This window comes from Pteropus alecto, unplaced genomic scaffold (assembly GCF_000325575.1).
Source record: "Pteropus alecto unplaced genomic scaffold, ASM32557v1 scaffold206, whole genome shotgun sequence".
In the NCBI taxonomy this organism is placed as follows: domain Eukaryota; kingdom Metazoa; phylum Chordata; class Mammalia; order Chiroptera; family Pteropodidae; genus Pteropus; species Pteropus alecto.
Genome location: NW_006438906.1, coordinates 5063259 through 5076713, shown reverse-complemented (window position 1 = coordinate 5076713; position 13455 = coordinate 5063259). Strand labels below are relative to the sequence as shown.

The window sequence follows — 13455 nt, the reverse complement described above, 5'->3', positions numbered from 1 at the left end:
AACTAAATAGCAAGTTTCTTTGATTATGGCCAAAATTATATCAATTCATTTTGGGAATCCGGGTCTTTTTTCTCCCAATATTTTTATTGTGGTAAAGCACACAACATAATTCACCATCCTAACCATTTTTGAGTGTACATTTCAGTGGTATTAAATATACTCATAATGGTATGCTACCATCACTACCATTTAGGACCCTTTTCATCTTATAAAACTTAAACTCTATAACTATTAAACAATAACACCCCATTTTCCTCCCTCCTCCTGGCCGCTGGAAACCACTATTCTATTTTTGATTCTCTCCTTCTAGTCAGAAATTACACTTGTCCTTCTTTACATAGTTATAATGGAACAGTGATAAATGTATATAACTTACTAGTTATATAACCTTATGCAAAATGTTTAACCTCTCTGTGTTTCTATTTCAAGAACTATAAAATGAGAATAGTAATAGTACCTACCTCATGCGGTGGTTGTAAGGATTTTTAAAGTTAATAAAAAGTTAATAAACCTAAGACACTGAAACAATGGATGGCATGTGAAAAATACTCAGCAAATGTTTGTTTGCTGATGCTGTTGGTGTTCCTTAGTAAGTACAGTTTAATTGGTAGACCACATCTTTCGACATGAGACTCCTGGTGAATAAAAAAAGGGGATTTCTGGTGAAGTTACTTTTCTAGAAGTAAATAAGATAACTTAGAACTAAGGTAAGAAAACAAATAACAGCAGCCAGAGATCAATGTCCATTGCTACTGTATCGCAGTGGAGAATTATCAGTCATTTTGCCAACAAATTCTGAAATGTAAATATGTTTTCCAAATTCTCCTTTGAACTCCTTAGTTCTTCTCAGCCTAACTTCAACCTACCTCTCCACCTCCTCCCTGCCTCCAGGAATGACAGGTAAGTTTCATTTTGTGTGCCTAAGCAGTTAGTTGGTGGCCGTCTACCACGGCTGTGAGGGTTCCAAGACTAGATAAAGGCTCAGTGAGAATGAGTGCGATGATGGATTGCCTACTTCTGCCACAGAGGGGTAGGAACCATTAGTTAGAGAGCCTTAAGCCAAGAAAGTATGGGTACCTCTGAACTATGATATCATACAATTCATGTGTTTTCTTTTTTAAATAAAACATACAAAACACTATCATGTATTTTCAAAGAATATATAATAAGCATATAAATGTATTTTTAAAGATCTAAAATGATACACGCTAAACTGATACCAGTGAGGGTAACAGTAATTTAGTGGTATTGATCAAAGCAAACGATGACTTCCATTTTTTCTATGATGTTTCATCTGTGATGTTTTAACTCAAGCTTTTTACATGTATTGGTGGATTCCATGAATAATTTAAAAAATCAATTTTTAGAAAAGGAAAGAAAGAAAGCTAAGCTCTACTCAGAGGATAAGGGTAAATTTCATGTAATTTAGACTCAAGAGGAAGAATTTCATACTTAACAGACAGACACCGAATCCAGCTAAGCACTAAGGGCTGACACTGCGGTTCGACTCAGGAACCAGCAGGCCTGGATTTGAATCCCAGCTCTGCCACTTACTAAGGGTGTGACCTCCGACAAGTCCCGTTTCCTCACAGCACCATTGTGAGGTTTAAAGGGTTAATTCATTATGAAGCCCTTAGAACAGCTTAAAGCATAGCGAAGGCTCAATAAACACCAGCTGTTCCCAACTTCACGTTCACCGAGAGACCCCTAAGGTGGTGCGATGGCCTCTCTTGATGAACCCACCTTTGACATTCTCTTCCTCTCACCCCTCGTACCCGCAACTGCCTTCTGCTTTACATGAACAGATAATTCTCCTCACTTTTCTCATTCTTCCTTTTAGAATTATAAGTCAGGCAATGGAGTCAAGTCTGGGGCGGAGGGGGTTGGGGGAGGGAATCACCACTACACTGTACTTGATAATTAGATATAAGGCTGAGAACATTTACTGCATTGCTATTTTCCTTTCAATTGCTACTTGGAATATACGCTATTTTTTTTTTAATTGTTTCCTTACTGGAAACTGATACTCCCTAAGGTACGCAGGAAAGAAAGTCTGCCAACCGAATATCTGAATTTGTGCCTGGTTTACTGTAACTGAAACCTTCGTTTCCTCAACTCTCATTTAGATAAAAATTCCAAAGACTAAGGGAGCCAATCATCGATTCTATCTAATGAATTCAGGGAGTATGATGAACCAGAGGGATGCATCCACAGCATGATCTGAAGGTCTCAGGAAGGTGTCTGCAGAGATGTTGTCAGGCTCTTTCCAAGTCCCCTCAGATGCCCTTTCCCTTCAGTTATACAATGGTCTAACTCCTTTTAGGAAGGCTGCCCTCAGGTTACTAGAGTCCATTGCAGGGTGGAGAACTAAGCCTCCTCACTCACCCCTCCCCACAGCTCTTTAATAATGGACGGCTGTGGGATAAATGCCTCTGCTCCCTCGCCCGGGATAAGCCTAAGGCAGGACTTATACTGTTCCAGAGCTGCTCTGTGTGTCTGAGACCACGTTACCCTCTACAGGACTTTGCCCCACATCACAAGCTCACATGGCCTCCTTCTCTCCCCTGTCCCATTCCCCGACTCTCCTACAAGTCTTTCCCTGGGAACATTTCCTAATCAAACTATAATTTTTACCTCAGGATCTGCTTTCTGGAAATCGGACCTAAGACAGCCTCCCTAACACTCCCCCCAAAACTGCCTTCCATGATATTTAAAACCCTTCCCTTAGATATTCATTCCTTTTGCCTTAGATTTGAACCCTGGTAACTACAAGTCCCCTGTGATAGGTCCCAATTTAACAGGGTTTTCAGTATTGACAATCTAGCCTGGCCACATTTCAAGCCATTTCTTAGAACAAATTTATTTAGATTGATAGCAGCTTGAAGAAAAAGAGTAGATGGAAGTTACATGAGGGAGTGAAAAGCAGAGATGATAAAGCCCGTAGGCCATGATTTCTTTATCTGTGACCTTGGGATCGGGGTAGCAGATTCCAGGACCCCTAAGATTCCTCAGCTCTCACATTCCGCTTCCATGAACCTGCAGGATAAGAACATTGCCAACAAATGTTTCTTCCTTTTTAATTTTGCCAGGCCGAGCTGTCTAGCCCTAAGACATCATTTTTCTCTACCCCATCGTAGAAATGGTTTCTTTTGTACTTTCTAATTTTGGCTTGCTCGGAGAAAAAGAAAGTGGGTATGAAGTGGTGATTTGTGACTAAGTAGATTGATTTTTAATTTGGTAGATAATATAACAGTTATCTTCAAATGTTGGGCTCTGTTGAAATTGATTCAGCCTATGATTACAGAATAAATGACACACTTCTATGTTATCTTTCTCAAAACCCTTAGTGTCCTAAATAAGAATAATCTGTAGCCCAGAGAAATGTGTTAAATAACCAATGGGGCTTTAAATAAGAATAAATGCACCTCCCCCAAAACAAAAGATTGCTTTTCCCCTCGGGAGTAACCAGATACAAAATCCAACCAATACCCATCATAGCCCTAAAAAGATGTCCTAATTCTCACATCTCACCTGGACAAAGCTTCAGAGTAACTCAGTCTCTGCACTATCTAGACAATTTATGCCACTTCTAGGCCTTTTGGCTTTTGCTAGGGGAAAAAGAATGCCATCTGAATGACTGCAGCCTTAATAGTGTTCTAGATAGAAAAGTTAGAGCTAGGCCCTAATTATTTAGCTACCAATAACAATGGTTTCCATTCCAGGTTTGATGAAATCTACGACACATTGGCAACAACAACAAAAATATCTGTAGATCAAGTACACTTAGAAGTTATTGTCCTTTTAGAATCAAACTATGTAAGAAAACCTTCACTGCTTCGGTGTAGTGTTTTTCAGTCCTTTAGCCATAACTGCTTTTGCATCCTTGATTCTTGGGGATGAGCAAAATAAAAGTAACAGCCAGGAAAAGAAACACTGTAGGAAACGGAGGCAGAAACAGGAAGCCTAAGAAAGCATAAGCACCATTTTTTTCCCTAAAGATTGAGATAATAAATATTTTAGGCATCCTAGTCCATATGGTCTGTCACAAATATTCAACTCTGCCATTGGAAGATGAAAGCAGCCACCGACAATACATAAAATACAAGTAGCTGTGTTCCAATAAAGCTTTATTTACAAAAACAGATGGGGGCCAGTCCGACTTTTGTGTTCCAATCCCTGTTCTACCCTAAAAAATCCTTAATGTACTCTTGAAGAAAAAAAAAGAAAAAAACCAGTAGTAGTTCGAAACTGCAACAGAGGTTGTAAAAATGTTCATTGCTTTTTTAAAGTACACTAGGATACCAAAATGCAATCATAAGGGAAATTACAAAATTCCTTCAAGCTTGTTACAGTGGAATTTACCACTCTGTAACATTTGCTATCAAGCCAGATAAATTTAACATTGTCTCCAAACTATTCTAAGGTCAAAGATCTCCTAGTTGCCAGACCCACTGACTTTCACAAACTAAAAGCATGGAATGGTAAAAAGATCAGTTACACATGTTGATAATATGGACTAATGCATTTGAACAACCCTATGGCATAGGTACTATTAGCATCCCCATTCTACAGATAAAGAAATTGTGGCCTAAAGAGTCTGCTCAATGTCATAACAACCAGCAAGTGGCAGGGACAGGATTTGTCCCAGTCTTGCTGGTGCCAAAGCTCTTAGCAATTATGTCCTCTGATTCTCCTTCCTTCTTGATGTTTGAAACTGGAGGCATTCTCCTTTAACAAATGAGTAACTATCCTTGCTTCCAGAATGTCTCTCTTCCTCTTATTCTATTCTTTCTTCTCTGTATGCTCCTGGTCAGTCTCCTTTCCTTCTGGACCATCCTTTAAAATATGAATGTTGTTTAGCTTTCAGGTTCTCCTCTCATTCTATATTCTCCCTCATCTCTGCAATCTGGACCTCAGGGGCTCTGAAATCTCTATCTGTGGCCTAAATCTCTTCATTAAGTTTCAGGTCCATATTTGCAACTACACACTGAACATCTCCACCTCAACGTCTCACAGGCTCCACAGCCTAAAATGTACCACCTCTCCCCCTAAATCCACTCTCTTTGTACAGTTTATCTGGCAAGTGATTCTACTTGCACTCAGAGCCCAAAGTGGCCATATAAGAAGTCTGAGCACCCTGCTGAAGAGGCCATATGGAGAGGCTCTGAAACCACATGCAGAGGGAGGGGGCCCCCAAGCCCTGCCTTCCAGCCATCCCCATCAAAGCACCGGGCATATGAATGAGGACATCCTGGGCCCCCAGACCAAACCAGCCAAACACCACTGAGTTGGCCCAGTCAACACCATGTTGAGCAGAGTCATCACCCAGCTGAGTCCTGCTCAAATTCCTGACCCACAATCTCCTGAAATATATTAAAATTGTTACACAGTAATAGATAACTAGAGCTCTCACTTTTTGATACGAACTGAATGTTTGTGAACCCCCCAATTCACAATGTTGAAGCCCTAACCCCCAATGTGATGGTATTTGAGGGGGCCTGTGGGAGATAATTAGGTTTAGAAGAAGTCATTAGGGTAGAGACACCATGATGCAATTAGTGTCCTTACAAGAGAAAGAGACCAGAGCACAAGCACTATCTCTCTCCCCGTTTCCATGCCCCTATGCCATGTGAGGACACAGAAAGAAAGTAGCCATTTCTAAGCCACAAAGAGTCTTCACCAGGAAACAAATCTTTCGGCACCTTGATCTTGGGCTTTCCAACCTTTAGAACTATGTGATGTAAACATCCTATTTAAGCAACCTGTCTACAGTGTTTTCTCTTAGCAGCCTAAGCTGACAAAGACACTCATTATTACCTTCCATGCATGTAACTCATATTTACAATTGAATCTCTGAAAGACATCTGCTGGAGCATGCATGAAAAAGAAATAAAAGTCTGTTTCACACTGTCATTTTCTAACCTATATTGTTTTTATTTCACCAAGTTATACATCATAGTTACAGTCTAGTCTTCCTCCTTCCCAGCTTGACTTAAACATTGTCTTTAAAGCTATTTTGAAACTTCTGAACCTGCTGGTCTCCAGTCAGCTCTGATGTTCTTGTCTGCTGGAAGCACTCCAGTGAATGCTTCTCTAACTAATGTTGGCACTTAACTCTTATCTCCCTAATTAATTTTTATTCTCATCTGAACTAAGCCCAGGAGGTTCTCACCTCCTAACTCAAACTGGGATAAAACGGCATTTTCCCAGCCCCACTTATTCTTATGTCTGCCTTTAGGCCCATACAAGACAACTAGCTCATGTGTTTGCTCCTCCCTCCGCTAAAATTGTGACATGCCAGTCGGCTAAGTGACTTTCATATAGCAACCTGTGTTTATCAGGCATTCCATCTCCTTCCAGGAGGGCATCGGGTATAGACAGAGTTGATTATGAGCAATCGTTTTAAATACCAAGTTCTGCTTTCTACTGAAGGAAGTAAACAACATCCCCAAATCTGTCAGTGTCAATATCCTGGGCCACAGCTGAACTACTAGACACTATATCGTTTCAAGCTATTATGATAGTACTGTGTTCCTTGTCATCCGAGTGCCCAAAGTCCTTTCCCACAAAACCAAGATACTTGTCCATAGCCCTCCTCAAACAGGTATCTAAACAGTCTTGATTTTTCAATACCTCCTGAGACTTAAAGACAAAAGAGGACTCATTAAGCAGATGAATCCATGACCAGTGACTTGAGACAGTAGGACAGCCCTTCTCTTCCGTGCAGGGCTGCCCTAAAACTTAGATACCACTCTCATTCCTAGTTACGAGCATCTGTGAAGCAATTGTCTCCAGGAGCAGGAAACAGCCTTTCAATGGCAGGAGCAGCTGGTGGGACATAATGCTGTCTGGCTTCCTGGCACCATCCCCAGAGTGAAACCTCAAATCGTCTTTATTCCATTCTATGTCCTTCCCAAAGGTGCCTCTAAAAAAAGCAAATTGCTGTAACATAGAAACTGTCTTTTCCCATTACTAATAAAACTCACTGATAGGCTTGTCCGTTCTGATTACCAACATAAAAACCTCAGGGCTGTAATTACATTTGAGAGAGGGAGTCGTCAGGGTTCAGCGTGTCCTCACATCCACGATTTCCCAGGTCACCCTATCAGAAAGCATGTCCAACGGCCACATGACACACAACACCCTAACACACGAGTGCTTGAGGCAATCGCCCCAGGGATATGGATTTCCAAAGCAAATTTGTCCTCTTTGGATATGTCAGAAAGGTCCTTTAGTTAGAAAAGTCAATGACATTGATATAAGTGGGTTAAACCGCTGCTTAGAAATAAGACAGTTAAAATCAAAAGCACTGGGTCCAATCTCCCTGCAGACTCTAAACTGACCTGTTTCAACCAAGTCCTGGTATAAATCCTCCTCTGGCTAGGCTGGGGGTGGGTTCCCAGTTCTAAGGCACTAGAAGTGACTTCCCTAGCTGAGTTGGGAAAGAGGAAAGTGTTAAAGAACAAGAAGGGAAATCCAGGATAATGGACATCACAAACCATAGCCAGAGAAACTTAGAATTATAAAATCCAACTATTTCAAAATTTCAACTTTCCAAAGAGAAATTACCCAAACATCTGAGCAGAAGTGGGAGAAAGAATAAGCCACATTTAAGAAAAAAAAATCTGAACTACTAGGTTCTTCTTCTGGAATTATTTCTTCCAAGACTTCTAAACTTATAGTCCCAGTTTTCTCTATCAGTAAAAGGAGGAGAATACCACCCACCTTTTCTCTAATGGCAGGCAACGAAGATGACATGAGTCCTTCAGAAGATGAATGTGGTCAAAACTCAAGGGATTTTTATTGACCAGTATTCAATCTGCCCCTCCCTACCTCAAATTTTAAAAATAATAGAAATTCTGGTCCCTTGACACTAAAATAGCAAAAGATAGTCATCATTTACTGACTCAGTCCTCACCACTCTCAGAGCATATGGGGCATGAGACATCTTGTGAAACATATGGTGTTCCAAATGTAATAGTGCTAAATATTTAATATTCCACAATGGTTTACCGTAAATCAAGTTGTGAAGAGTTGTAGGCAAACCACCAACTCCCACAGCAGAGGTAAGTTCCACTTCAGCTTTCCTAATCAACTTGAATATCTGTTTTTTAGACTTCAATCCAAATAATTCATTGGTTTTATTTTCTCCATTGAGAAGTATACAAGCTGGTAAAAAAGAAATGCTGGTCAATTAATCTCCACTTAACACTCCCATATTAGCGTGTCTTTGTGCCTTCGAGCCCATTTTTTTAATTATCCAAGGTTCACTTGCCTATTCTCTCCCCAAAGTTAATAATGGCCATCTGCCTTTAAAAGAAGTTATTAATATTTCTAGGTTTGGCCCTATTTCTTCATGCAATTGCCTCACCTAGACCTAGTCAATGAATAGTAATCATAATAAAAAAACTGAACACATTCCATGTACTCAATAAAACCATTTATTTAGCATTTATATACCTTATCTCTAATTCTCATATTAACTCTATATGTAGGTATTCTTATGTTTAAACCATCAGGATAGAAACTCAGAGAGAGTCGATATCTTGATCAAGATCACACAGCTTACTAACCAACAGAGATAGGATATAATTCACATTTTTCTGAATACAAAGTCCATGCACTTTGATGCAGCAACTGCTCTGCAACCCATGTAGAAGCTAAATTCACACCGTAGCCTCAAAATCAAAAGGCTATGTAACAGCTGTATGAAACGGGGAAAACCTATTCAGGCAGCCTGCTAAGCAATTGAATAGATATGTCAAATAAAATAGCTTTGTTTTGGGGTAATTCTCATTTTTTCCACTAATTTACTGCCCAAGTGTGGACATTAAAAATTAAGCTAAACCAAATCAAACTATAAAGAACAATGAAGCACTTCAACCTAAAGACTTTTTTTGTTGCTGTTAATTTAAAAATAATTTTAAAGGAGACTAACTTTTCGGTGGTGAGCACACAATGCAATATACAGATGATGTATTATTATATTGTATACTTGAAACTTATATAACCTTATTAACCAATGTCACCCCAATAAATTTAATTAAAAAATAAAGATTTCCTAAAAGCTGTAAAAAATAATTTTAGACATAGAAAACTTGCAAAGATAATATAATACAACCTCAACCCATTTTCCCCTCATGTTAGCATCTTAAATAACCATTGTACAATTATCAAAATTAAGAAACTAATATAACACAATACTACTAACTAAAGTACAGACTTAATCTGGAGTTCACCAGTTTTCAAAACTACCAGTAACACTTTTCTCTGTTCCAGAATTCAACCCAGGATCCCACAATGCCTTAGTTGATGTGTCTCCCTAATCTGGGAGCGTTCCCCAGTCTTTCATTGCCTTTCCTGACTTTAGCACTTTTGAAGAGTATGGTAAATTATTTTGGAGAATGTCTCTCACTTTGGTTTGTCTGGTGTTTCCTCAAGATTTGAATGAGGTTAGGCATTCTTGGGAAGAACACCACAGAGACTGTGTCCTTCTCAGTTCATGATATTAGGGGTATATGATATTAGTACATCTTTTTACTGATGATGTTAAATTAACCTTGATCTCTTGGTTAAAGTGATGTCTGCCAGGTTTCTCCATTATAAAATTATTTTTCCCTTTGCAATTAAAAAATATGAAGGAGAAAAGGAGATACTTCAAGACTATGTAAATATCCTGTTTCTCCTCAAAGTTTTGCCCACTAATTTTAGCATGGATCTTGCCCACAACAGTTATTGTAGTGTTCTAAAGTCAGTTTCCTATTTCTCTCATTCCTTCTACATGTATTAATTATAATTCTTCTATAAAGAAGAGCTGCCCCTTCTCCCTCTTTTATTTATTTATTCAATTACTCTATTTATATCCTTACAGACTCAGGAATATTTATTTTATTCTATGGATTGTAATGAAATACTATTGTTATTTATTTTTGCCACTCCTATTGTTCTGGTTTGGGCCACAGGTAGTTCTTTCAGTTGGCTCTGTGCCTTTCCTAAGGTCCTATCTTTTAGCTTTTTGAGTACTTCCTTACTTTGTGGGGCCATAAGATACTTCAGACTCATCTTGTGACTTCCCTATCTTGGCCCTAGAATCAGCCATTTCTGCAAGGAGCTCCTGTTTCTCTTATTGGAGAATGGTATTTAGAAGCCAAGATCTGGGGGCTAGGTATGTTCATTGCTACTGTGGTGTCATTGCTTCTAGGCCATCCCAGTGGACAGAACATGTAAATATATGTACATATACTAGCTCACATACACACACCTATTTCTATATCTATGTATGTTTTTTAAAAAAAACATGAGTTCACATTTATATCTGATTCCAATTCTAAAGACTTACCTTAATATTTTATTCAATATCTCCCCAATGAGAGAGTCAAGAGAAATAAAAAAGGTTAATGCATTTAAGTAGTTTCAAGCTATTGTCCAGGCAATGGATCAATAAACTACGGCCAATTGCCTATTTTTTGTAAAGTGCTTTTATTGGAGAAATGTGAGGTTTTTTGGAACACAGCCACATCCATTGCTTTAGGTATTGTCTGTGGCTGCTTTCCACTAGAACAAAATAATTGAGTAATTACGACAGAGGCTGTGTGGGTCATAAAGCTGAAAATATTGCCTACCTGATCTTTTACAGAAAAGGGTTACTGATCCCTGGTCTAGGCTGTGTTTCAATTTTTCACTTAGGGGATAGAATGGAAAGAATGTGGATTCAGATTCCATCCTTCCTCCAACAGGAATTCTGATGCAGGAGGTTGAGAATAGTGTACACACTAAGCATGTCTGGCAAACACCTAAGGGGGTTTTGTTGCAGCGTCAAGTCTGGAAACTACACTTAATCAGTAGTAAATGCCACACAAATCCCCTGTGACATCATATCAGCCCTACATCCCCATCAGTGTCCTGCTACCTTCCTCTCACTCAGGTAGCACACTAAGCATGTCTGGCAAACACCTAAGGGGGTTTTGTTGCAGCGTCAAGTCTGGGAACTACACTTAGTCAGTAGTAAATGCCACACAAATCCCCTGTGACATCATGTCAGCCCTACATCCCCATCAGTGTCCTGCTACCTCCCTCTCACTCAGCTAGAGGATCTCTGCAAGTGCTATGGAAAACCAAAATCTCCTTCTCTGAGCCACTGCATTGCATCCTTTTACAGGAGATTAAATCCCACTGGACTCTAAGAGCTAATTAAGACTATCCTTGCTTTGGAAGAAAATCTAATTTGTTCCTTACACAGCCTCCTCTTTTTCAAAAAATACACTCTGAGCCTCTCTTCATTGTATTAGGTCAGTAAATATGAAATTAAGAAACAGGTGAGGTTGTGAGGAAGGGACAGGAAGATGACCAAGGACACTGGTAAGGAAGAAAGCGAACTAAGGAAGTCAGAGGGGACCTGCCCCCACATCCCTGACCACCCCCAGCCGATCCTCTCACACACTGCCCTGCTTGGCAGTGGAGAGGAGTAAGAAGCAGAGACCAGAGCAGGTACAGAGCTTCCTAAACCATAGCTGTGATCCACAGCAGGGTTGCAGAATGGGAAATCCCAGGTGCTGGGAACTGGGATGGAGATTCCTGGGGCCTTTTGAGATGAGGAAAACACATCCCTGTGAGTCTGGCACGTGCCATGCCTGAACATACTCAGGCTGCTACGTTAGCTCAAAAGGTAAGACTCCCCCGCTCACTCTTACACACCAACAGAGACCAGAAAGAACAGATGTGTCCAGGAGCAAGAATACAATGGGAGCTGTATACAATGTGGTGCTAAAGGAGCACCTTTCAAGGTATCTTAAAGTATCTTCTTCTGCCAAAGCATTTTTTAAATTGAGGTGACATTCATATAACATAAAATTAATGATTTTAAAATGCACATTTCAGTGGTATTTCATACATTCACAATGTTGTGTAAATGCCACCTATATCAAGTCCCAAACATTTTCATTACCCCAAAAGAAAACCTTGTATCCTTTTAGAAGTCACTGCCCTGTTGCCCTCCTACCAGTATCTTTTTATAGTGAGCGGTGGATTTTCTCTGTAATGATATCTTACGTAGCCACTGTTTGAGAAGCTTTGGCAAACTTTGGGTTCAAAGGGCACAGGAACATTCTCTCTTCAACCAGGTGGGAGCAGCTTCTGGTAAGTCCTAAGGTAAGTTTTCCTTTTTGCCCTACCCAGTCCAGTGGGAATAATGCTGGACTCCCACTCACGCACACACACCAGGCTGGTCAGTTTCATGTGGTCATAACCATGAGAGTGCATCATAATTACTCGGAGAGAAGCCTTTCCACATCGCACAGCCTGAGTGACTCCCCTAAATGGGTCCAGACAGAGATCAGCTCTTACCCGCTGCTTCTCTGGGTCCACATAACGAATGCCGAAGTAGTCCTTCTCCAGTAAGCTGTAGTAGTTGCAGATGTGGTCAATAAGAAACTGCCCTTTGGTCTCCCTCTGCAAAGGAAGCACATTAAAGTTTCAGCCAGAGCTCTCCTTATATGTTCATGTTAAAATGTGCCTCATCACCTTGATAGATCAGTGCTTAGAGAAATGGATTTGCTCACTCCAGTTCCTACAGAAAAGCTTTCCGAATTCTTTTAACTACAATCCACAAAGAGAACTTTTACAATGTAAGCCGTTACACACACACACCCAAAGGAACACCAGAAAGAGACACCAAATACCCTGCACAAAGGCAACGCACTCAAATATATTCTATGTTATTGTATTTTAAGCCAGTTAATTTTCTAATGCTATTTATAATTCAGAACACTGATTTCACAAGTCCATACCTAGTGGAGACCCACAGTTTGCAAATCCACAAACAATTCTACAAGCAATGCACCTGACTGCTTGCTCCAATTGCTCTGTATTCACTCAACCCTCACAACAATCCTATAAGAAAGATGCTACAAGAAAGGTACCCATTTTACATCTGAAGACACTGGGGCACAGAAAGGCTCAGTGGCTTGCCCGAAGTCACACAACATGTACAGAGCAAGGCAGGATTTGACCCAGGCCCCCACTGGGCTGCAGAATCCAGGCTAGCACCATGCCATTTTGTTTCCCTGGAGCATGGGTGAGTCCACCGGGACTCTGCTAGAAGGCAGGGTCTCGATGGTATGGAAATGCAATGAGTGGTGTTAGATGGAACACCTCAACTCTCACAGAGAAGGTGGAAAGCTAGTTGCCTCGGGCCTCAAAGCCACCATAACACTTCCATAAATCAACACAGAAGGGCACTGTGAAAGACTAGGGGAAGCCCAGGCCTGAGATTCAAACACAGGCCAGGTGACCTGGGGCGAACTGCCAAGGTGTAAAGTAAGCTGGTTGGACTAGGTGATTTCTAAATTGGTTAGATTATTTTTCCTTTTAGAATTCTATGAGTGAGAGATGCGTCAGCCAAATCTGATTAAGATAAATACCATTACAACACAGCCCTTTTAATAACAAAGAACCTTC

General features: G+C 40.2%; 1 protein-coding gene across 3 annotated transcripts in view; it reads right to left on the bottom strand.

Moving 5' to 3' along the window:
* FRMD3 (FERM domain containing 3) overlaps positions 1-13455 on the bottom strand; it is a 268015-nt gene that overhangs the window by 114979 nt on the left and 139581 nt on the right. For all 3 annotated transcript variants that reach the window (XM_025049729.1, XM_025049730.1, XM_006916100.3), the window contains one exon: positions 12343-12447. Coding sequence is in view for 1 of the 3 variants with exons in the window: in XM_006916100.3 (XP_006916162.1) it covers positions 12343-12447 (105 nt within the window). In the remaining 2 variants the exon portion in view is untranslated. The remainder of the gene's footprint in view (positions 1-12342; positions 12448-13455) is intronic.